The sequence below is a fragment of the Moschus berezovskii genome, chromosome 19 (assembly GCF_049115385.1).
Source record: "Moschus berezovskii isolate FMDL1 chromosome 19, NW_MosBer_1.0, whole genome shotgun sequence".
Taxonomy (NCBI): Eukaryota; Metazoa; Chordata; class Mammalia; order Artiodactyla; family Moschidae; genus Moschus; species Moschus berezovskii.
The window spans coordinates 28213664-28240844 of NC_142478.1; the positions used below are offsets into that span (position 1 = coordinate 28213664).

At 35.0% G+C, this 27181-nt stretch overlaps 1 protein-coding gene and 1 non-coding gene across 2 annotated transcripts in view; both read right to left on the reverse strand.

Moving 5' to 3' along the window:
* Positions 1-456: 456 nt before the first annotated feature.
* On the reverse strand, positions 457-563 carry LOC129542930 (U6 spliceosomal RNA). Its single transcript, XR_008683185.2, has one exon. It is a non-coding gene; the product is annotated as a U6 spliceosomal RNA (small nuclear RNA).
* A 16179-nt stretch (positions 564-16742) lies between these two features.
* The window catches only part of PCDH10 (protocadherin 10), a 41116-nt gene continuing 30677 nt past the window's right edge, over positions 16743-27181 (reverse strand). Inside the window, exon 5 of the mRNA XM_055404773.2 lies at positions 16743-17179. Within this exon, the coding sequence (XP_055260748.1) occupies positions 17160-17179 (20 nt within the window). The 3' untranslated portion in view covers positions 16743-17159. The remainder of the gene's footprint in view (positions 17180-27181) is intronic.

Genomic DNA, 27181 nt, shown 5'->3' on the forward strand with positions numbered 1-27181 from the left:
GAGCATTTTTTCATGTGTTTGTTAGCCATCTTTATGTCTTCTTTGGAGAAATGTCTGTTTAGTTCTTTGGCCCATTTTTTGATTGGGTCATTTATTTTTCTGGAATTGAGCTGCAGGAGCTGCTTGTATATTTTGGAGATTAATCCTTTATCAGTTGCTTCATTTGCTATTATATTCTCCCATTCTGAAGGCTGTCTTTTCACCTTGCTTAGAGTTTCCTTTGCTGTGCAGAAGCTTTTGATTTTAATTAGGTCCCATTTGTTTATTTTTGCTTTTATTTCCAATATTCTGGGAGGTGGGTCTTGGAGGATCCTGCTGTGATTTATGTCGGAGAGTGTTTTGCCTACGTTCTCCTCTAGGAGTTTTATAGTTTCTGGTCCTACATTTAGCTCTCTAATCCATTTTGAGTTTATTTTGGTGTATGGTGTTAGGAAGTGTTCTAGTTTTATTCTTTTTGAAAATATGGAACGCTTCAAGAATTTGCGTGTCATCCTTGTGCAGGGGCCACACTAATCTTCTCTGTATCGTTCCAATTTTAGTATATGTGCTGCCGAAGCGAGCACTCTGGGAATTTTAATACATAAGACTGATCAGGTCCCATTTGGATAACAAGCTTAATAATGCTTGCACGATAAAGTTATCAGACTCTTCTACAAATAAGCTCATCTTCCCCAGAAACCTTTTTCTTTCTTTTCTGTTGTCTTGTTAAAGGCAGAAAGATCCAGTCAGGTGAACAAATAGGCTCAGTGATAACTTCTCCTTCTCGTCATCAGTCAGCTGACCATCTAGTCCGAGAGGAGGTTCAATCTGTCATTTGACTTGTCTCTCAACACTGTAGTTAACACCTCCATTTTCACTAGGCTAGTCTGAAGTTAATTGTGCTCATTTGTTTCCTAGCTGGATGTATACAACCTTGGGTCTCTATTTTTATTCCCCCACAGTTATGAGTTGTCTTACTAAATCTAAATTTGATAATACTTAGTTACTTGCAGCATTTATTTTCATCTTTTAACTGTTGTCGCATCTAACATTGGAATAGATTCTTCTGCAAAGAGTGTTAAAAGAAATGTTGCATCTTAAACTAAAACTCTGTGCTAAGGTCTAAACTTGAAATATACTTAATACGTATACCTCCTTCACTCCACATAACTGATTTGCAGTTGAAAACTTGCTTCCCACCTCAGTAGCGATATCTTGAACTGATAATCACAGTGCAACAACTTTGTCATATAGATTTGTGAGATGAGTTGTACCAGTATCACATGATTCCACATGATTTGTTAATGGTATAGCCTGTTTTTCCCTTTTCTGGTTTTTATAATTTCAAGTGCATTATCCTAAGGTCATTGAGACACCTTTGAACTGAGTCTGAGTAATGCTTGCAAACAGTGACGTGTGAATCCATACATCTTTGTCAAAGAAACAGTGGAAACCAAGGAAGCATCTACTCAGGCATTTTAGTGAGAGTGTTTGGTATTACTATATTTTAAATAAAATGAATTTATTTATTCCCTCTTTTATTTCTTACTGGGCGTACTCTATTACTTTGTTTCATTCTTCATAATATTTTAACTAGAATTACTCAACAATCACTTATTTTCATTGCTTTTCTCCTTGTTTTAACTTACATAGGTATATGACAACATGGACTTTAGAAATAAAAACTGCTTCTCAGTCTCTTAAAACTTACCATAGAATAAAAGATTATTGTGTTCTCTTTCTTTTTGTCTCTCTCATTTTTCACTTTCTCTCTCTAATTCAACCTTACTCAGTGTACTTTATTGTAACCATTCTGTTGTTTTATTGTGGTCCAGGTAGCCCAGTAATAAATAGCGATGGTTTTCACACAATGTCAAAAAAAAAAAAATTGACCATTGGTTGCTCAAGGATGGAAAAGCTCAACCCAGCTTGTTGATGATCAAATATTATTACCTTCTAACCAGACATTTCAATATGCTAAACACTAATTAAGAGAAGGGCACAAAATTCTGTCTCTTCATGTATTCGTCCACACAAGTTTCTTTGGTGTCAATTAATACCTCTACCCATCACACACACACACACACACACACACACAGATATCAATTTTGAGAGAAATAATTGCCAGAAAACTTTGAAAATGGCCATTCAATCCATTGTTAATTAGGAAACATAACTGAGAGTGACAGAAGTCTCACACTTTCAGAATAAAATTTGAAATCTCAGGTTTATGCAATTCACCCTGTCATCAGTTGTATTCTTCCCTTTGTCATGATTAAGAGGTCATTCACGCTAATTAGGGGATGGGAGAGAATGGGAATTGTGCTCCAGACTACCTGATGACAGTGTTAATTAAATGTACCTTACTCCTAAGTGGATTCCTTGAGGAGTTGCCCAGTGATTATGAACTGCTCTCAAAGTGCATAAGTTAAGAGGAAATAAGACAAAAGTATCTTAATCTACACAATATTCTCAATAGAAATTTTTACATGGATTAATAAATTTTCTTTAAACTATAAATGCTCCCTTAGAAACATTAACTTTGTCAAAGATGAATAAGAATTACTTTATTCTAGCTGATAAATTTGAATCCTATTTTTCACAAGAACATAAACCTTCCCATTGATTAAAGAGAAAGAGAGAAAAATGTTTAAACTTTTTGCAGAGCTGAAGGACAACTCTAGAGAACATAGTCTGCCTAGTTAAGAAAGAACAACTTCAAGAAGTCTACAATTAGAACGATTACAAAGAAATCCAATTTCCACTGAGCAGATAGTGAATACTGCCCACATTCACTTTTATAACATAAGTCATATGCAAAAAATGTGATTCTGTCAGATAGGCAGTTAATTCCAACTCATTTATTTGCATGGAAATATAAAGATATTCAGAAAGCACCTTGGGGTCAGGTCAAAAAATCAGGTATATATGGCCTAGTGCTGAGGCAGGAGATAAGATGACTCCCCAGCCCCCCAGAGAAAAGAGATTCATTTCCTGTGGATCAAAACTGCTAGAGGAGAATAGCAGGACAACTGAGGGAGGAGGATGGTCCTGCTTAGGCCATACATTTCTCATTCTTGAAGTTAGGAGACCTCCCTGACCACGCATGCACAGAAAGGCTTCTTTGAAGCCAAAAGGAAGTGATGCCAAGGGATGATCTACCCACAGCCCTTTTCAGTAAAATCCATCTTGGCTAAGAGATATTCACATCTCTTGGGACAATCCTAAGATATACCAAATACGGACTATTGAAGGAGGAAACAGACAGAACAGGCTCCATCTTGAAAGCAGGACTCCATCTTGGGCTGGACTGGGAACTTTGAGCTATATGCCCAGTATCTATGGAAATGACATACCAACTGGAAAACCAGGCCCCCCAGATGGAAGAACCCTAGGGTTCATACCTAGACTCTCCATTGCCTAAAAGAATACCCTAATTATCTGTGTAACCAAGTAGAATCACAAATTCTATTATGCTTATTGGTGTATGACCACAGGCCTATGGATAATTGTCCACTGTTAACTACTGTTAACTACCTAGGCTTAAGACACATGAATCATGGGTTAACTTTGATTGTATCTTTCTCCTCCTTTTGTTCAGACGAGTTTCAGGGAATTGGGGAGGTGGGTTTGGGTACATACACTTAGGGTATATAAGGTTTTCACAAAACTGGTTGGGATCCTTGGCTAAGAGGAGACTCTGCCTTGGGCCCACCGGTGTAATAAACTGCACTCCACTATCTGCATTGTACTTCTGACTGAGTTTGTTTCCCGGAATGCATGGCTACAACACTATGAACAAGGCAAATCAAAATGATTGTCCAAAGGAAACCTGGAAGAAATGCCCCATAAAAATAAGTCAAACTGTCAGGAGGGTATGACTCAGGGATTCACCCTCTGAGTCTCCCCCATGTCTATTCACATTTACTGTACTCTTTTCCTCTTAATAAATACTTTACTTTCTTCACTACTTTCTGTCTTTATGGAAATTATTTTCTGCAAAGCCCAAGAGCCAGGGCCCTTGTCACTGTCCGTGGGTCTAGTGGCTAGGCATTGGTGTTTTTACCACTGCGACCCGGCCTCGATCTCCAGCTGGGAACCCACACCCTGCTCTAAGCCACTGCAGGCTGGGGCTACCCAAGATCAGGGTAATCATACTTATACCTTTTCATTAGTATGGACAAACAGCAACTTGAGATTGTCAAAAAGGGGTTGAGAGAGATGACTCAAAGTCAGTGGCTATGATTTTAGATTTCCTGGACACCATATCACCAAGAAATAAAGAGACACCCATGGACTGAGCTGATGAGTGGGTACCAAACTTAGGTATATTTTCATCTTAAAGTTCTGAAATTAGCATTGCTTAAATACAATTCTGAAGCAGCCTGGAATTTTAAGAAAGGAATTATTTCCATTCTCAGACTGTATTCCATACTTTAGGTAACCAAGAATAAAGTAATAGAAAAATATTAATAATAAAATATGCCACTTATTGTGTGTTAGCATACATCAATTCACCCAATTCTCTTCTATAGCTTAGTTAGTGTACTTCCCCATATTTTAAAAGGCAAAGATTCAGATGTGAAGTAACTTTTCAAAAAGATCTTGCCTGTCTTTTCACAGCCATTAAATAAGTTTAAATTTGAAATACAGATCATATGGTGCAGAGTTTTTCTAACATTTAGGGCAATGTTCACAGTAAGAAATACATTTCACATTGTGACCTAGTTCACACATGTGTCTGAAAAAAATATTTTACAAAGAACTATTGGCTTTTGTCACAAATGATGTTTTGATATTTTTCTATGCTACATTTTTCATTTCTGTCCTTTATTATGTCCATCTTTGCATGAAATGTTCCTTTGGTATCTCTAATTTTTTTGAAGAGATCTCTAGTATACCAAGAGATACCAAGGGAACAGTTCATGCAAAGATGGGCACAATAAAGGACAGAAATGGTATGGACCCAGCAGAAGCAGAAGATATTAAGATGAGGTAGCAAGAATACATGGAAGAACTATACAAAAAAGATCTTCATGACCCAGATAACTATGATGGAGTGATCCCTCACCTAGAGCCAGGAATCCTGGAGTGCAAACTCAAGTGGGCCTTAGGAAGCATCACAACAAATAAAGCTAGTGGAGGTGATGGAATGTCAGTTGAGCTATCTTAAATCCTAAAGGATGATGCTATGAAAGTGCTACACTCAATATGCCAGCAAATTTGGAAAACTCAGCAGGGGCCACAGGACTGGAAAAGGTCAGTTTTCATTCCAATCTTAAAGAAAGGCAATGCCAAAGAATGTTCAAACTACCAGACAATTGCACTCATCTCACACACTAGCAAAATAATGCTCAAAATTCTCCAAGTAAGGCTTCAATAGTATGTGAACTGAGAACTTCCAGATGTTGAAGTTGGATTTAGAAAAGGCAGAGAAACCAGAGATCAACTTTCCAACATCCATTGGATCATAGAAAAAGCAAGAGATTCCAGAAGACATCTTCTTCTGCTTTATTGACTACATGAAAGCCTTTGACTGTGTGGATCACAACAAATTGTGGGAAATTATTCAAGAGATGGGAATACCAGATCACTTTACTGTAAGGTGAGTGCAAAAGAAAAAGAGAGTGAGCTGAGCAGTCAGGCAAGAAAAGGAAAATTTATTAGAGGGAAAAGAGAGGGTGATTGGCTCTTAGGGAGAACCAGCATCCTCCCTTTCTGATGGAGTCCTTCTTATACCCCACCAATGAATAATTTTCTGAAGGGATTTTCTCCACATAGCTGGAGATCTGGAATCTGGTGGTCTCGCAGCTTTGAGAAGTTCTTGATAATCTGAGTGAGTTAGAAGTAGCTCATGGATAGTTCAGTTGGTGAAGGCTTGTAAGCAATCCTGAAGAAATTTTGAAAAAAGATACATTAAACATGAGTAGAAAGTTAGAATTAGGGTAAATAGAAGGAGAGGGACTAGAAAAGGTAGGACCCAGGATATCCAATTCCAATTGCTTAACCAGTTTTCCCATGAATTGCTGAAGTGTTGGCGTATTCTCCAGGCTGTTTGTCAGATTTCTTGCTGCTTCCTTTACAATGCCTGATTTATTGGCGTAGAACCATCAGGCTTCCTCCAAAAATAGGCGTAGGCCTCCTTTTTCTGCTGTGAGGAGGTCTAATTCTCTTCTGTTTTGGAGGACCATGGCTGCCAGGGAATCTAGCTGGTTTTGGATAGCTATTTCTTCTAGGCTGTCAGTGAGGTCTTTAGAAAGCCTTTGATAGTAATTTAAAGAGGTTGTGAGTCCTGTGGTCCCTGTCCCAATTCCAGCAGCTATTCCTAAACTGATTAAAAGAGGACCGAATTGAATTGCCTGTCTGGGTCTGTTATGAGTTAGTGGGATAGGAAAGGTCTGATTGTTAGGAGCAATAGAAATATCTGGGGCCAGATATACCAGGGTGCATGTTCCTCTCCAGTTAGTGGGAAGACATAAATAAGTAGTAGTTCCACATAAGAAAAATATTCCAGGAGTAAGAAGAAAACACCTGAAATTGACAGCAAATAGGAATCTTTCTGGGAACTTGTTAGTAGACTCTGAAACTGACAGTGAACTCACTAGTGTAACTCCTACAAGAGGAGTATTTACACCATATGCAGAAGGGAGTCTCCCTGAGAAAGTAAGAGAATGTCCTGCAGTTCCTGAAACATGATAGATCAGCCTGAAGGAAAAGAGAGATGTGAAGTGTGATTACAGAGGTGTGGTGGTATAGTTCCTAGTTGGGGGTAAGAATTGCACGTAGAGTTTTGTCTGGAAAAACAGAAAGGAGCCTATTGTAGACACACGTCAGAAGTGGTGGGTGTTAAGGAGCAGTAACCAGGCTAGATCAGAAGGTGGGCTTGGGATATTAACAGAGGCTTTGAACTTTCAGAGAAGGTCTCTCCCAAGAATAGGAGTGGGGCATTTGGGGGAGTATGAGAAAAGAATGGGAAAATGGGGTATCTTAAAGTGTGCAAGATAGAGGATTACTTATTCACGGCATAGATATTAAACCCCCAAACAGAGACTTGAGAGACCTTAGTTTTCTCAGGGTAGGCAAGCATAGCAAAGTAAATGGCCCCCATGTCAATGAGAAAGGAGACTGCTTTACCTTCCACAGTAAGAGTTACCCTGGGCTCCTTAGAGGTGATGAGAGTTGGGGCCTCGGGCCCTGGGCACCTTCAGTCTTCAGTGGAAAGTCCAAGGAGGCTAGGCAGAGCTGGGTTGGAGAACTCCTGCTCAGGACCAGGAGGGGATGTCCGGATCCCTGGAGGGGGATTTGGGCAGTTGACCTTCCAATTTCCCTTTATGCCACAGCTGGGACATGGACCCGGAGGGGGCCTTCGCTTTAGGCATAAGCGGGCCCAGTGTCCTTCTTTGCCGCATTTGAAACAGGGCCCAGGGGGCTTCTTTTGTTTGTTTGTTGATGGAGGCTTGGAGTCATTTAGTCATTAGTTAAAAGGTGGTATTTGGCCTGATCTCATTGGGCCTTCTCTAGCTTTGCCTATTCTTCCCGGTTATTGAAAATCTTAAAGGCTAAATTTAAAAGGTCTCATTGAGGGGTTTGAGGGCCTTCTTCTGTCTTTTTTAGTTTCTTTTGGATGTCTGGGGATGACTGGGTGATAAAATGGGTGTTAAGGACAATGGTGCCCTCTGCTGAAAGTGAGGTCTAATTTTGTATATTTTTGTAGCCCTTCTGTTAACCTGGCTAACAATTGTGCCAGGTCTTTGTATAGTCTTTGAGTTATTTCCTGCAGCTTATCAAAGCTGATGTTTTATGGGCTTCATGCCCTGCCTTTTGAAGACCCACAATGAGGCAAGCAATCATATGTTCATCCAGGTCTCCCTGCCTGATAATCCCAGTTGGTATCATCTCAGGGTACAGCTGTTGCCCCTACAGGCCTAGTGTGTATCTCATCAGCATGTGCCTGAGAGGCTTGCCATACTCATTCCTTCTCTTCTGGGAGAAGAGTGGAGGAAAGTATGATGTAAATATCATGCCACGACTGGGTAAGATACTGGAATTCTTTTAGATAATTATCCGGGTCTGAGGAGAAGGAGCCAAGATGCTTTTCAATATGAGATAGATCAATGAGGGAGAATGGGACATGAACCCAAACAATGCCTTTTGCTCCAGCTACGGGTTGGACTCGACTGAGCGACTTCACTTTCACTTTTCACTTTCACACATTGGAGAAGGAAATGGCAACCCACTCCAGTGTTCTTGCCTGGAGAATCCCAGGGACGGGGGAGCCTGGTGGGCTTCCGTCTATGGGGTCACAGAGAGTCGGACACGACTGAAGTGACTTAGCAGCAGCAGCAACTCCCTGTAAAGGGAGAAGTGGGGCAGGGGAAGGAGTGGGATCCTGCAGTGAAGTTTCCTGATTTAAAGTTGTTAAGACCAGTATGGGGAGGAGATCTAGCAAGGTCAGGGTAAAAAGCCTTGCGACCCTCAGGGTAGAGGGTGGGGCTGAGGTCTCAAAGCTTATCTCAGGCACTGGTGTTGGGAGCTGCAGGGGTGGAGGAGGCCTGCAGAAGAGGAGGGAAGGAGGAGGGGACTTAAGGTGGAGGTTGTAGAACTGGTGGATCTGGAGCTGCTGCAAGGGGAATGGGAGCTATAGAATGTGGGCTGTGGTCCGAAGGGTCGAAGGAAGAAGAAAAGTCTAAACAGGGATTGGGAGACATTTTATTAGGAGGATGTGGCCCAGAGTGAGCTAAGAGTATTTGAGAAGTAGAACAGGATTCACAAAGAGAGCAGAGAGCAAAGAAAACCTGAACGTAAGGGATTTCTAATCACTTTCCCTTGTGGCTGCAACTGAAGTTATTGAGGTTCGGTAGAGTACTCTTGCCTGGAAAATCCCATGGATGGAGGAGCCTGGTGGGCTGCAGTCCATGGGGTCGCTACGAGTCAGACATGACTGAGCAACTTCACTCTCACTTTTCACTTTCACACATTGGAGAAGGAAATGGCAACCCACTCCAGTGTTCTTGCCTGGAGAATCCCAGGGACGGGGGAGCCTGGTGGGCTGCCGTCTATGGGGTCACACAGAGTTGGACACGACTGAAGTGACTTAGCAGCAGCAGCAGCAGAGTATTATAATCGAGAGTTCTCTTTTCTAGCCATTGGGACCTGTTATCAAGTCTCTGTTTAGGCCAGACAGTGTTAGAACAGTAAATAAGTCTTTTTGGTCTTATCTCCCCTTGGAAGCCCAAGGCTTTTAGGTTTCAGAGAAGGCAATTTAGAGGATTAGATCTTGAGGGCTGGGATTGAGAATTTCCCATTGTGGCCAAATAGGAAAGTTAGACGAGGGTGAGAGAAAGTGAGGAGAAATGTCCTAGAGAAAAGGCGTCCCTGTTCTCAGGACTTTTTCAGAGAGTAAGAATAGTCTTCGAAACAGGCGCCAACTATTCCAAAGTCAGATGGGGCACATGGCAGAGGACCCGAGGGCCATGGGGATCCTCCTGCCTAGTGCTAGGACTTGGAAAAGAGATGCGAGAGAGAGGATCCGAGGGAATGGGATTTCATTCACCCTTGCAACCCATGGATGACATGTGGGCCGGGGTGTGGATGTCAGTCACAAGGCAAGTGGAGAGTCACGTCCCAGAACTTGTCTCAGTTTCTCAGCAAGATCCAAGCAAGGGGACCACTGGAGCTGGGCTTGTGAGAGGATCCCACCCAGTTGCAGTGGATCTTCCCTCCCGGGTTTCAGCACCAGAGTGTAAGGCGAGTGCAGGGAAAAAGAGAGCAAGCCAAGCAGTCAGGCAAGAAAAGGGAAATTTATTAGAGGGAAAAGAGAGGGTGACTGGCTCTTAAGGAGAACCAGCGTCCTCCCTTTCTGATGGAGTCCTTCTTATACCCCATTAATGAAAAATTCTCTGAAGGGATGGTCACGTAGCCAGAGGTCTGGAATCTAGTGGTCTCGTAGCTTTGAGAAGATAGGCTCCAGTGAGATAACAGGATGCCATTTGGACAATTTGGTCAGTCTCACAGATCACTGTGATTTTAATCTTTATTTGCGAGGTCAGCGTAAGGAGCCATCTTATCAATGAGACCCCAAGTGGGTCCTATCACTTACCTGCCTCTTGAGAAATTGGTATCCAGGTCAAGAAGCAACAGTTAGAACCGGATATGGAACAACGGACTGGTTCCAAATAGGGAAAGGAGTACATCAAGGCTGTATATTGTCACCCTGCTTATTTAACTTATATGCAGAGTACATCATGAGAACTGCTGGGCTGGATGAGGCACAAGCTGGAATCAAGATTGCTGGGAGAAATATTAGTAACCTCAGATATGCAGATGACACCACCCTTATGGCAGAAATTGAAGAACTAAAGAGCCTCTTGATGAAAGTGAAAGAGGAGAGTGAAAAAGTTAATTTAAAATTCAACATTCAAAAAACTAAGACCATGGTATCCGGTCCCATCACTTTATGGCAAATAGATGGGGATAACAATGGAAACAGTGGCAGACTTTATTTTTGAGGGCTCAAAAATCACTGCAGATGATGACTACAGCCATGAAATTAAAAGATGCTTGCTCCTTGGAAGAAAAGCTGTGACCAACATGCTGCTGCTAAGCTGCTGCTAAGTCACTTCAGTCGTGTCCGACTCTGTGTGACCACATAGATGGCAGCCCATCAGGCTCCCCTGTCCCTGGGATTCTCCAGGCAAGAACACTGGAGTGGGTTGCCATTTCCTTCTCCAATGTGTGAAAGTGAAAAGTGAAAGTGAAGTCAGTGTCCGACCCTTAGCGACCCCATGGACTGCAGCCTACCATTCTCCTCCACCCATGGGATTTTCCAGGCAAGAGTACTGGAGTGGCTTGCCATTGCCTTCTCCGACATAGACAGCATATTAAAAAGCATAGTCATTACTTTGTCAACAAAGGTCCATCTAGTCAAAGCTATGGTTTTTCAAGTAGTCATGTATGGATGTGAGAGTTGAAAGTATAAAGTATAAAGAAAGTTGAGCACTGAAGAATTGATGCTTTTGAACTGTGGTGTTGGAGAAGACTTTTGAGAGTTCCTTGGACAGCAAGGAGATCCAACCAGTCCATCCTAAAGGATATCAGTGCTGAATATTCATTGGAAGGACTGATGCTGAAGCTGAAGCTCAAATACTTTGGTCACCTGATGTAAAGAGCTGACTCGTTTGAAAAGACCCTGATGCTGGGAAAGACTGAAGGTGAGAGGAGAAAGGGCTGACAGAGGATGAGATGGTTGGATGGCATCACCGACTCAATGGACATGAGTTTGAATAAACTCCGGGAGTTGGTGATGGACAGGGAGGCCTGGTGTGCTGCAGTCCATGGGGTCACAAAGAGTCGGACACGACTGAGCGACTGAACTGAACTGACGATTTTTGTGTCCTAAATACTTATTTTTGATCTTATACTACTGCCTTAATATATTGAATTGCTCTCACAACTCAATGTTGGGTTTTGACCACAAATGTGATCACTGAATTATTTGATCATTTTATTATTTAATAGTCTCCTCTAATTTCTTTGGTTCCCGAAGCAAATTATTAATAGAATTTTCTTGAAGACAGGTATTACCATGTTGCATCCCCTCCTTGTCAAACCTTAATATATGTTGAAAAGCTAATAAAATTTAAGTTTACTTCTGAAAATTCATAATCTGGATTAAATAGAAGAGTCCATGATATGATTCACAGAGCAGATAATAGTAAGGGATAGGAGATATAGATGCACAGGGGAACCAGAACTACTTTTAGTTATAGCTGTTAACATTGAACTGAGAACCATCATTCCTGTATATTTTATTTCTTTTCCATGATCAGGTTGGCTTTATAACATGTCCATACACCTAGTCTTCTCTTTTTGTTTCATAACATGAACCTCTGTCCAGATGTGTGTAGTTTGAACTCAAGAAAATAAGTTATGCAAACCACACATGGAATTAAGAAGCACACATTTTTTCTATTACCTTTTAGCTATTAAGTAACATAAATTTCTGTAAGATTCATTCAGATTCTTTTTACAGTATAGAAAATTTTATACCTTAATTCATGTTTTCAACTTGGGCAATGATTCCCATATTATTTTTTTAATATTTCCATTGAGTTTAAATATGAAAGAGCTTGCTTCTAAAATTTCAGATAAAATTTTTTTCTTTTATTGCTTGAAGGCACTCATATCCTACATATAACTTTGTTTTAATCCTTGTGGACTTTTGTATTACTACAACTTAAAAAATTAAAAAGAAAATATAACATTAGGTGGAAAAATACATGTATAAAGTATTCATTGTGGCTATCATGAGACTCAGATGGAGCTAAATGCCTACTTTCAAAACTATAAATATAGTGAGATCCTTTAAACCTAGCATATGTTGCTTCAAATGAGACTTGGTTTTGAACAGATGTCCCCTTAGACCTGTCATATTAAGACTAGAATTACTAAATCAGCATTAGTTGTTTTTAAACTTGGGGCCACATTTTGCCACTGATTTTTATCAAAGCTCCCACAGGCGTAAGTGGAAGACCCATGCATGGAAAAATGGCATAATATGTATCCTAGTTTTATTTATTTCATATGTATACAGCAGTATAAAATAATATATTACATTTACACTCATTTTACTTATGTATTATAGCATTCACAGTAACAAACACTATAGTTAAGATTTAAACTCATCTTTTGTTATAATACCCTGTTTTCACTCACAGATAACTGTCTCAAAAATGTGTTTAGAGCTGAAATTCCCTGCTTACTTTCAGCCCAAGCATGTATGAATGCATTGGAAGTCTGTCACTCAGAAATTTTTGAGTCTCATGTGAAAATTTAATTTTTTGCATTATTAATGCATTATTTTCATGCAACTCAAAAACATCTCGAGTGTAAAACTTCAAACTAAGCATGTGACAAGTTTTCAAGAAATAAAAGCCATTTTTCTAATTTTCCAAATACTTAAAAATAGCAGTGGTTAGAAATACATGCATGCACACTAAAGGTATTAGAATTTTAGTCATATTATTGCCTGCAATACTCTGGCGGCACCCAGCAACCCACAGACTTCCCTGGTAGCTCAGTGGTAAAGAACCCGCCTGAAAATGCAGGAGACTTCAGTCCCTGGGTCAGCAAGATCCCCTGGAGAAGGAAACGGCAACCCACCCCAGTATTCTTGCCTGGGAAATCCCACGGACAGAGGAGCCTAGCAGGCCACAGTTCCTGGGGTCGCAAAGAGCTGGACACAACTTAGCGACTAAACAACAAACAACAACAACCACCCATTCTCATAGAACGCTATAATCTAAAACCTATGCCAAGTTTTAGAAGGAAAAAAAAAATACCTAACAGTAGTTTCACAAATTACTGTCTTACGGTTTTGTTGTTTTGTTTGAGGGATATTCCTTGAAATGCTAACAATATATAAAGTAATTTTACTACTCCATGGCATAAAAAATATGGAATTTTGTAATTTTCTGTTTTTCCTTGTTAAAAAGGAACTTAAAAAGGATGTTAAGTGCAAAGCCTTTACCACTACAAAATTTGAGTTGAAAAAGATAAACTAAGAAATTGCAATATGAAAAATATAAGATTTTCAGAAAAATTATCAAGTATATCAATGTTTTCAGTATTTTTGAATTCCTTGGATATTAAACACACACAGAAATATAAAGGGGAGAAAAAAACCCACATGCAATGATAAATAACACTACTATTATCAGTCAGTGACATGAATTATTTTATCTTGCTGAACACTTAGTAACATTCTGACTGAATAATTATATTAAAGATTAACTTTACTCCAGTAAATAACTTCTGGAAGTTAAATAGTACAATTAATGCACAGCTATTGAAGTTTATGTCAAAAACTCTAAGGATTTTCTTTCTTCCTCTTACTGGAGATGCAGGACGGTTTCTACATTACAAAAGATCTGACAGCAAATTATAACACTATTAAGAAATGAAACAGGAGAAAAAAATAATTAAAATATTTAAATCATCTACTGTAGCACTTAATTTGCAATGTTTGATAAAGGCATTGCATTTAATATCATCATAAAATAAATATACATATTTTCTTAGTATTTACTATGATAGATGATATGCTTGTAATGATACAGATGATATGCTTATAATGATACAGATGTCTTATATCTGTAAAGTAATTCTGATGCAATATTTAAATATCTGATTTAAAATGATTTCACAAAATTATGTTCACAAGTTAAAAATTAGAATTTTACATATTAATGAAATATTTCTAAAAATTGTCATTTGACATACCTTTGAAACATCAAGACACTGTTTCCACAGGAAAATATTGACTTCTTACTACTCTAAAACTAACCATGTTAACAAGGAATAAATGTCATGATTATTCTTTTCTGAAATAATTCATTGATGGAATATTGTCTAATAATTTGGATATTGTTTTACATTGATCTGTATAAAATTATGGAAGATTGGATATAAGGGTAGCTAGATTAAATAGAAAACTTATTCTAAATTTTCTTTTCATACAAACCTAGTAAATGTTCATTTGGAAAACTTCATTATTGGTTGGTTGAATCTTTTCATCTTAAAATCCCCCTCCTCACTGGTAGCTAACATTTTGGCCAATTTAATAAAGTCATACGCTTACTGTGTTGTAACTTCTGATTTATGCTGGTTGCAATGAATAGATTAACAACTAATCACTTAATATTTCATGTTTAAATCATTCTAGTTGTATCATAGATTACTCAAAAAATTGGTTGTTTTTTAAGATCACAAAATTTAAGAACTAAAATGCAAATTAGTATGTGTTTCCTACAATATATTAAAAAAAATAGACAAACATATGATATGAGAAGTTGATTCAAGGGGAATTATATTCAATGATATGAAATACTAAACAATTAAAAAAATTTTTGGTCAGATGAATTAGTATAACTCTTATTTTCAATGCACGTAATAAGTCATGGATGTGGGTTTCCCCCCATATTTGTAAAATTGTGAGTGAATTGTTTTAATTAAAGCAGAGTGATTCAACAAGAAAATAATTTTCTTGTTTAAAAAGCAATTACAACGAACAGACTTTTTTCCAGTTAAATTATTTAAAAACATATAGTTTCTTACTAAAATAGTCTATCATCCAAAATATTAATGTAGCAATGCGAAAGTTTTGAGAAAATTTTACTGCTGCCTCTAGTGAATGTGTGTGCTTTTTGTGTCATATGTGATGGATTAGCTTCAAATATTTTTAAAAGGTCCCCAAAAGCCTGGAACATTACACAGATTATTTTGTTACATAAATTGATTGGGATTGTGACATATTAATATCTATTTTGATAAGACAAATAAGTGATACCAAGATATCACTCAAATATACACAGCAATGACCTAGGAATATAGGTGCATATTTATATGCATTTTATTGTTAAATCTAGGAAAATATTCCCACTCAAATGACATAAAATTAGGTGGAAGACAGTTGTTATGTGTCAAGTTTAGTCTGTTCTTTAATAATAGTCTGGCTCAAACTATCATTGAACATGTGATCAGTTAAAATTAAGGAAAACATTTCAAAATCAGTCTGCAATTTGGATTGGGAAATTATTTAGATATAATGTTGAAGGAGTTTTTTAGAGAGGAACTGTGACAAAGCTGGTTTTTGCTTAGAGGATTATCTCACATCTTCTGATTTTCCCTTTCTTATTTGTACTTTAACAAGCAGTAAACAGCAGTATAATAAAAGGAATATATGTAAAAGAGGAAATCAACTGTTGGCATAAACATAAAAGGAAAACTTCACTTTTCAAGGCTGACTCATGAAAAATTTTCTCTTTAATAAAATAATGACTAGATTTAAACTATAATTCTCACACATAAGATAATACTGAAACGAATGTACCATGTTTCTATCTCCAAATTTATTTGTTTTAAATTTAGAGATCCTTTATATCTTATAGTTATTCTTTACCAGTTTAGATATTTATATATCTCTATATATTCATATAGAGTTATAGATTTTATATGTGTAGTGTGTGTTATTAGAAGTCATGAAACTATGCAAAACTATGTAAAATAAAATTCTGTGTGAGTTGTATGATTGAGGACTTCATTTAAAATAGTAATTTTCAGCTACGTATTTTACACCACAAAATGTACAGACACCAGTGTTTTTTTTTTTTTTTTTGCTAACAACAAATACAGGTAAATGTATAGATTCTTTATAAAAGCTTTAAATGATTCTAAATTCAAAGCCATAGAAGTAGAATTGAAATTATCTAGATTGTTAGATATTTTGAGAGTACATGTTCAGTGCTCTTTTGATAACATCGACAGCTATATCTTTGGCATTGAAAATTCAGTACGAGTTCTTGACAAAATTTTGTAGCTTGGAGCTTCATTTTTTTTAAACAAGGAAAAACAGGGTTGAAAAAGATATGAAAACTGGGAGGAAACTATTGATGATTTTCTTTTCCTTCGTATGTTTATCTTTGGGACCCTGAATTACCTTTTATTATATGATGCGGATTGTATGAATCCATTTAAAAACCAACTGAGTTGTACCACATTTTAGGAAAATTATATAATATAATATATATATTTTATATTTATTTAGAAGCTTTGAAATAGTACAGTAAACACTTTGCAACACGGTGTATAAACTACAGAATGTCTTTGATATTTTGTGGGTCTTCAGAATACAACATTTTTTATAACCCACAGATGAAAAGAACATAATCACAATCTCTCTTGTAAAGTTGGAATAGTTTGGGGAACACTTGATCACACAAAAATAATATAAAACAGTCAAGTTTAAAACAGTGATATTGCATTTATAATGCACAAATTTCCTTTATCTTTATGACTGGCTTCTCGTGGTGAATATAAACATCTAAAGGGCTCAGTGACATTTGGAGAGAGAAAGATATATAGTGCTGTAAACAGGCACACACTGATCGGAGAGGCAAAATCAGTTGCCTAAAGTTTCTACAGTTCTGCACATTTCAACTCATTTCTCAGGCCTGCTGAGAGCAATTAGGTCCTATAATTGGCCATGATACTCTGCCGGCAATCTAATACTCAGTTATACACAACTAACTGGATGGCCAAGATAAATGAAGTTGAAAAGTTGATGCTTTTGTTGGTCGACTTTGTGCAAATCATGCTGCTGCAGGTAAGTCCTGTAGAATTGACTAGCATATCCTTTTCCGTGCTGTGAAAAAGAAAAGAAAAATACTCTAAGAAAAACAGCCTGACTTTCGGTGGTTAGAACTGCACATTATTATAAAAGAAACAAATACAATAAGAAACAAGTTGTACCCCCGTAAAAGACCCCTGTGATGGCAAAATATTTCCGTGTCCCTTTGGCTTCTAATAGTCATAGTCATTCTGCTGTTTGACTTTCTGAAAATGAGAATTTTGACATTTATACAGATCGGTTTTGCAAGTGAAATGTGAGCTTTAAATACCAATCCCCAATTATGTTATTAACTTTTTAAGGTTATGTACAAAACAATTCCCATTTCACTATCTATGCACAGTCAGAATAGAGGAAAAATTTGTAGTCCTTACATTTCCAGAATAAATCTTCAGGATATCTACGAATAACTAGATATATATTTAATTTAATAAGCTCTATATTTCATATACTAAATCTACATATAATAAGAGAAAACTATACCATGAAGTGTTTATGTAGTTAAAAATTAAAGGATGATTCACATTTTTAAGGTTTGTTTTAATTTTTTAGAATTATATAAAGATCAAATATTTTTATGGCCTATAATTTTTTAAGGTAAATTTATCCCCTCAAAAGAATCAGTTTTCTCCTAAAGTGGGAAGAGGTGAAGGGGAGAAAAAGATATTATTGATTGTGCTATTGAGTTTTGAAGCAGAATATCCAGATTCAATCATGTAGATTTATAATTTTAAGTTTTTATTTATTTATAAAAGATAAAGGCTATTTCTTTCCAGTTATTCATTATCTTTGTAATATTTGACATCGAGCACAATGAAAGGGAAACTTGTCTTTTAGCTCAGTATCTGGCACATAAGATATATAATAAAAATGTGCTAAAAATCAAGATAGTTCAATCGTGATTAAAAAACACATGTATGTGTATCTCATTAGAAATTAAGAGCTATGCTAAATAGCATAACTAAATTGTTTCAATCTGGTGAATAGTTATATTTTTACTGTTTCTTACGAACGTAAGAACACGCGGATGAGTTCAGTTCCTCTTGTACAGTATTTCTACTCATTTCAAGTAGATTTTCAAGTTATATGTTATTCTTAATTTATTTTTGCTGACTATCTCGTTTATATCTCTTCAAAAACTCAGTTCCATCAGGCATTTCTTCATTTGTTCACCTTTTAGAAAAGACACATCAAATAAAATTGTAAAAATCAGGTACCACCACTGACAGAAATGAAAGTGAAGACAGGCTATATACTTATTCTGTGTAGTAATTGGTATTGAAAATAATAAAAATGTATTTTATAATATATAACATTACAAATTATAAAATGAGTTAGGTGTAACAGGGGACCACATGGTAGCTATTATAACTTACCTGGTCATAATGATACACATAGTACTCTAGAGCAAACAGAAACTTTGCTCTTTTCGAAAAATCAAATCCTACTTTTCCATATGCCCTTGCATTCAAATTCTCTGCTTCATTGTAAACATGATAAATATGAATGAATGCTTTATTTTATACATATCAATCAAGATTTAAAATTCTCCAGGAAATTAAAATATGTAGCCATCATAGAAAGTTGGGCTTATAAAATGAATTAGAACCTATAGTAGTTGTGATCAAATAACTTATTGTCTAAACTGAACAACTGTGTGGCTGAAAGAGAGCACTATTAATAACTACACAAGACATACTCTTGCACTTTTCCAACAACCCAGAATATACCATCTTACAAATAATATAATTTTTGCTTTCAAATAAAGTTAGATATATTACTTACAGGTTGAAGTTTTTTCTTAAACAGTATAAATCAGAAACTATTAATTTATAGGAACCATCATTCTACTAAGTTCAAAACGAAAAGGAAGTCAGGAATAACCTATTTCAACCTATAAGCCAACACTTTATGTGAAAAAAATGAATTATACTGAAAATCTGCATCTTAGTATAAACACAGAAATTAGTGAACCTAACACAGGTTTAGATCAGTAAAATATTTCTAATTAGGTTAAAAGATAACGTATGAAAAAAGCTGTTAGCATAGATATTATATGATTTTTTATTTAATTAGCATACCAAAAGAAATAGTGTTATGAAAATAGTTCACAATTATAATTAATATCTGAAATATAAACAAAAGCTTAAATGTTTTATTTCATTGTTGCTTAGGGTTACACGTGTGCTGCTTTTATTTAAAGTGCACCTATTCCAGGAGTGCTCTGAATAATATAAACCACCTTTCATTAAATTTACCTTTCCCCACCTATGTGTTAATTCAGGAATGCAAATGTGAATAAGAGAAGTGTAAGGACTGAGGTTGATGGTCAGAAGAAATTAGAATGGAGAGGGAAGATTTCTTTTACTTCAAAAGTTAATTTCCTAAATGTTAAGGATTGCTAGACAAGCTAGAGGAAATAAAAAGTTTTATTTACTAAAGTTACAATTATATACATTTTGTTTCAAAACTTTTAAGAAGTTTGAACACTGAATAATGATGCTTCTTTAGGTGTTGTATGGATTAAGGTTTAACAAGTAGCACACAATAAAAAAGAAAAATCAATCTTTTTACATTTTAGGCTCTGTACCAAGGACAGTTGTTCCACAGTATTAACTATTATGTCAATGAATTTGTTACATTTCAGGCTAGAGAGTATGGGTCAAATACATTGAATCTCTATGCTTTCTGATGTATTCTATATATATTTTGGAATTATCAAAGTATAGTTGAAGAATTTCTGCTTTTTCTTTTCATTTCACAAATGGATTTTTCCTTAGCTGTTCATTAGCATATGTGGGGATTTAATCACTTGATATGAATGAAATATTTTACTTTCAGTCAAATCAAAAGTAATAGGAAAAGGATAATTGCCATTCCTTTTTACCTCGATTCATTCACTGCATTTATTCTTCATAATGAATCATAAAAATGTTACATTTGAGACAGTTATTTTACAGTCTTAACTACATATGAAAAATTATTAATGTAGAAGAGATTCAAATACTCACCTTCTCATAATTTAGCATATATGTATGTGTACATTTACCATGTATATATGTATATTTTCAGCATATATGTAAAATTTTAATGAAAGTTCCATGATGCAAATTTTTTCTTATATTGGAGAATCATGTTGTTGCCTCTAGTAATTTATAAAGTATGATATTAAACTGTTGGATACTTAAAAATGCTAATGACTTAAGAAGAATGACTGTAAATATGTATGTTGCAAAAATAATTGAAAAAATCACTAGTGATATTCTATTTATTCAGCATACTATTGTTTAATAATAGTCTGGTGAAAAACAATTTTGTATGATATATTAAAATGACAATTTAGTCATTTGGATAGTTTCATTCCTCTGCTTGCATAGCAAGAAGCATAATACCCTTTATACTTTATGACAGTGTAGATCACAGAAGCTAAAGCAATAAATAAAGCTTATGAAGTGATTTAATCTATTTCTGCCACTGAAAGAAAGAACAGCCTTCAAATATCCTACATGATTGAGACTCTCCACTACAGTGAAAAACTTCTAGAAGCTGAGATCAGTAAGCGACTTGGGAGGTCATTCAAATGTTTCATGAGTCTCACGGTCAGGACACTTCTTTATGTATAAAGTCAACCTGGCACACAAGAGTTTAAGCCCGTTACCCCTTGTAGGAGTCTGAAACACCTGCTCTCTGTTCCCTGTGTGAAAGCCTATCATAAACTGAAAGAGCGTTTAAAAGCAAGCCCCCATTAGAGATCTTTCCAGCTGAATAATCAGTTCTTTTAACTTTCCTCGTTCCCATTCTCAAACCATTTTTGAAGATTCTCTTCAAAAATGTCTCTAAAGAATTTTTTTTCTCTTTAACCCTGAAGTTCTGAAATGAGCATAGTTGCATTAACTATTACAAGTTGCTGTTTTGTTTTTTATCTTCTCACTTCCCCACATTTGCTTTTCTTTTTCAATATAGTTGCATATTGTTCATATTATGTTTCCCCCTCTCAAAAATTACAAAAATATTTTAAATTAGATATGTATATAATTAAAACTATTACATACTATGCTTCATTATGAATTATAAAGACCAAAAGCCTTCTGTTAGTATAATATAGATTGTCTTCTAACTACAGTAGCTCAGAGCAATGTAATCTTGAGTTCTCATATTTATTTCTTTTTTCCTTTCATCAAACAATACACCTCTTTATTGTATTTTGACAGAGTTAAGAGATTATAGAATATATCTAGAAAGAGTTCATTTGGAGAAGGTGATTTCCACCTGTAAACCTGATTAATCTTTTAGAAAGGAAACTGAAATAAATGACTCAAAAAAGCCTTCAGAACATTCATATAAGAAATATGTCATACAACCAAGTGTTTTATTTTTAATCTATATAGGCATGCAACGTTTACAATATACTTTGTAGTTATTAAATATCTATTAAATTAAAAGGTAAACCCAAGAGTATTTTAAGAGATAAGTAATTGGCAACTGTAGTTTTGTGGATTACAAATGTACATCAATAAATGAGTAAAATGAATCATCTCTAAAATAAGAGATATACATTGACACTTTAAGTCTAGCAACTCGGACACCCCTAAATAGTCACCATCTTACCTAAGAATCTAGCTACCAATACATTTATTTTTTAGTTATGATGTAGACCATATATCAATTTAAGATTACAAAATAAAAATAAATTGGACATCATTTGCTTATTAAGAATGGTTTGTGCAAAGATGGAATTAATTTCATAAGCTGGAAGTTCCCTTGAGATGAAGCAGAGTTCATGCACTATGCAAAGTCCTGAATTTACTACCTGTGAAAATTTCAGAATTCAGTATTGCTTGGAACTTATTTTTGAAGCCTGTTTTGTTGTTAATTAAAAGATTCACTGGCCTTGAAAATACGGGCTTCTATTTGTCTACAAGCACAGTCCAAAAGTATGAGCGAATACCATTACCTTCACATAGCTTTGAGAAAGAGAGTCTCCAGAAACACCATGAATTTCTTCTTGATAGAGGATCTATAGGCTTCTAGAAGTTTCTACATACTTGAGTGTATTTGTGTGTATGTGATGTATATGTGATGTTTATGTGATGTGTATGTGTATGTATACTTTAAAACTATATTCTTATTAAAGGCGATGCAGGTACTGTCGCTAAGTCGTATCCTACTCTTTGAGACCACATGGACTGTAGCCTGCCAGATGGCTCTGTCCACGGTATTTCCCAGGCAAGAATATAGGAGTGGGTTGCCATTTCCTTCTCCAAGGGATCTTCCCGACCCAGGGATCAAACCTGAGTCTTCTGTTTGGCAGGTGGATTTTTTACCACTGAACCACCTGGGAAGCCTACTAAGGCAATAAGATATTTCATCAAGAAATATCTATTCTATGGGTTACTGCAACTTTGTCAACTATCATTAATACTTTTAACATGGTTGGCGTAATTATAGTAACTCAATTTTGTTTTGTTTAAAAATCTTTGTCTCTAATTAATTATATTAAATAAGAGTGTTTTTAAATCTACGAGAAAAAATATTGATAGTAATTAACTCCTTTCATTAGACAATATACTTTATCATTATTTGAATTGATTTAAGCAAGATATTTAAAAACACATGGTAATCATCTAGACACAAAAATTGTCAATATTTTAAATATCTTTTTTAAACACTAAAGAATTAAACTTTGACATTAAAATATATATGCTTAAAAATTTTACCATAATGAAGTACTTGCATAAAATTTTATAGATTCGATGCATGTGTTACAAACTTATCTAGAAATGTCAGAAATTTTGCTTTGTAAGCTTAACAAATATTCCCTGAGGAGGAAAAAGTAATAGGACATGATCCTACCCAGAAAACTTTGGCCACCATCTCTTTGACGAAGAAAACCCCCTTGCCTCAGTGGTATCTCACAATCAAGTCTGAAGATGGAATTATTTTTTAAATCTCTGAAGCTACATAAACACATATTTAGGAAATGAAACTCTGTTTCCATATTCATAATGTCATTGAAAAAATTTCTGGAAAACTTTACTAAAATGTACTAAGATATAGAAATTATGATTTGTTCCATGACTATTTGAAAATTATATTCTTTACATGGCAATAAAGAAATACCTGTGAAATTTTTTGTGAAGACAATCCACTCAATTATCTCTTTTTAAAAATGACAGAGGATCTTTCATTTAACTTAGACAAATACCATTATAATGTGTATCTAAATTCTAGCAAGATATCCATATACTTCTTTAAAGAATAAATGATTCAAGTTTTTTTTTTTCCTTGAAAATTATGGAGTTGATAATATTTACTGACATTTCAAGCAGTTTCCTTCAAAACAACATTATAGGGAGATCAAATTAGTTACTTCCCTGTGAGGCTGAAATAACATTAATTTTCGAAGCAAAAGTTTGGAAAATTCATGCATGGCATTAGTCACTCCTCTAAGAATAGGGATGTTATACCTGTATAGGCTTATTTGCAACAACCAACATCACTGTATCACAATATTAAACCAACCATTAGTGACATGCACAACGTCAACTTTTATGTGAAAACCAAACAGAAATTCCAGCAATGAAAGATGGGAAAAATTTAAGAATAAACGCATAAGATCTTCATTTTAGAAATATATAGCCATGTATCTAATTTATTAACCACTAATAACCTACTTAAACAGGGATAAGATTTCTAAATAATTTAACATTTTAGATAGCTAAGCTATGAAAATAAGTGGAAAATCTTTGGGCTGGTAAATAAAATATTATACTAATAGCATGACTTTTACAGGGCTATTATAAAAAAAAATAGAGACAGCACACATGACTTAGAAACTGTGTGTAAAAGTACAGCTATTTATTTAATATACTTGAATTCCCCTAACATCATTCAGTTGCTTCTATGTCAAAACAAACAACAAATTAATAGGAATTACATGGTCAGAAGAGGATTGAAATGCTGACACACTGAAACGTGAAAGCTAACTACTAGTTTTCTATATCTAGGGGAAAAAAAAACAAAACACTAAACAGGTTAGGAATCTAAGAATATAGACATCAGCATCAATAACTTCTTGAGTGGGGTTGTCAAATAAATACAGACAGTCTAGCTATATTTGAATTTCAGAAAAAACAATGAATAATTGTTTATACACCCCATGCAATATTTGGGTATCATGTATTTTATTTGCTAAATCTGGCAACCCTAGTCTCAAAACATCAGTTAAAAGATTCCACATATGATACTAGTTATCACTTAGAAAAATGTTATGCTGTGTTCCTAGAAAAACATTATACTATAGTCTCTAATTATTCCATAGCACTCTGTCATATAATAAATTTTATACATATTTCCATCTAAAATGATTCTAAAGTTAAAATGGCAGAATTCAAAAAGAGATAAAAATAAAATATAAAAATAAGTTATCTGGTGTATAGCAAAGTGATACAGTCATATATATATATATATATCAATTAACAAAAGCAGTTCCCATCTTTTGATGGGGAGCTCATGGTTTATAATATAAATGGCATTATTTTGATAGAGGGATAACTTAGGTATGGCATTGGGTTTAAAATTATTATAAGAAAAAAATAAAAAATAAAAAAAATAAACGTGCTTTAAATTAAAAAAATGTTATCTATGATCATACATTAATATAATCTTGTCATTTATTTTTTTTTTGTATTATAATTAAATTTTTTTAATTTTGATTTTGAGTCAGATACTTGTTCTGTGAGGTAGCTATAGCACATCTGATTAAATGTTCTTTCTTCTTTCCACAAGAAGTATAATTTTTAATTATTTATTCTAAAATTTAAACCTAAATATACATTCTCATTTCAGTTCTATTCTGGAAACTCATTAAACTACCTCCCTTTTGGCCTTGCAAATTAATCTAGAATAGGATAATTAGAGATTTGAAAACTGATAAGTGAATCAAACCCAGCTTTGAAACATCGCAAAAATGCTAAATTGCTAAAATAAGATTATTATCATGCTTGTTAAACATTAAAAATCATTTTATCTATGTTCTAATTAAATGACAAGGTTTAAATCCTTAAACAGTTATATTACATTCTATAACTGTAAACTTTGTGTTTGATTAAGGTTTATTCTAATTACTGCAAATATTTAACCACCCAATAAAAGTAAAAAATAAAAGGAAAAGTCATGTAATACATTTACTATCTATGGAAAGTATCACAATAAATCCAGGAACAAGTTCAAGTTTCAAATAACTAACCTTTGTTAAGGCCAGTAAGAGATTCTGGATAAATAGTATCAATAATGTATATTTATATGTAACATATCTATATCATTAATAAAATATGACTAGAGTATGAACGTACCTACATGTCTGATAATAAAGTTCTCATAGGGCAAAATAAAAATTTTGCATCTTTGTTTAAAAAAAAGCATCTGAGATATTCTTTAGTTGCCACAATGCCATAAAGAAAAAATTTGAAAATAACTTGTGTGATAATGATGAAAAGCAAAAATACCAGAGATTTAAAAATTCACACATAAACCCCAAAAACCTATAGGAAAGCCAGAAAAATTGCCTCTAGCCATAGTTTTCCTGAATTATCAACAATTTCTTGCTCATACTTGTTTCCCTGTAGTGGATTGTGTTTTATGTTCATATATAAGATTACCTTATTTTTGCTTAATGTTTACATATATGTTTGTGAATTATCTGTGACAGACAATGAAAAAGATATAGACTAGTGACACTAGCAGTTGATGATATTGAAGTATGAGGATTAAGAGGTTATTAATCCAGAATAAATACATAAATCCAGAATAAAAGAACATGAAAATTATGGAAGGTTGAAAGATGATGAAATCCAGGACAGTGTATGTTAGGAACGGAAATGGTTATGATGGGGGGAGTTGTTTGTTTTCCCATCCAGAGATTACTGTAATTATATTAATTTATGTTAACTGGGGAGATATCTAAATAACTAATGAGAAAAAATTGCACTTGCTTTTTTGGTTTCAGGATGTATCTATTGATTCATTGATGTAGTCTAATAGGCCTTTATGGGTATTTACTTCACTCCAGACAAAGTTCTGGGTTTTGAGACCTTAAAATAGGTACACATGGACTCTTATCTAAGATATCTTCCCTTCCAATAGCTTAACTAGTTTTACAGGATATTTTAAAAACAGCAATTACATATAAAATCTATAAGAAGTTACAAGGAGAACATATATATATATATATATATATATAAATATAAATATCGTTGTCTGAGAAGACTTCCCATTTAAGTAAAAGGAGTTGAATCTTGAATGATGAGTAGATGTCCAAGCAGACACGGTGGGGAGTGTATTTGTAGATGAGAGAGCATTCCAGAAGGAGAAAGGAGTGCCAAAGTATAAGGGCCTGGGAAAAGTGGTGTATAAAGGAGCCAGCAAAACAGAAAAGTAGAGGGGTTTTCATTAATTTTGATGAATTAGGAAGAAATGCCTGGGTTCAGGGAATGCAAAGGAAAGCATATTTGTGTCTTCTCACAGAGAAAAAGCAAGGATCCAGAGTTTATACTTCACACATCTGGAAATAGTTTGCATTCCATCACCCTAAATCTTCCAAAAGTGACAAAATGTTTCACAGCCAAAATGACTGCCTGGATGTTTCATGGCTGATAACTAAATTCTAAGCATAATTGTGACATAAAAAAAGCAGTTTTATGAGCTGCTAAAAGAAGTCATTCTATCCCAACAACCTCAAGTCTCGGGTTCCATCAGCTGCAATAAAAACCAGGAACCTCTAAAAAAGCATCGGACATTTTTTTTCTCACAAATTTTGACAAAGACAAACTAGGCTTATAAGGATCACAGACTGATATTAATCATATATAAGATTTATATATGATTTACATAAAGATTTTGGTGAATATGTTTTAAGATAAAATACTGCTTCAGGGTTTCTCTTTTCACAGAGAGACATTCACAAGTAAATCACTCCTTAGAAGCATCTGGTCTGCAACTCACAGATATGGTGATGAC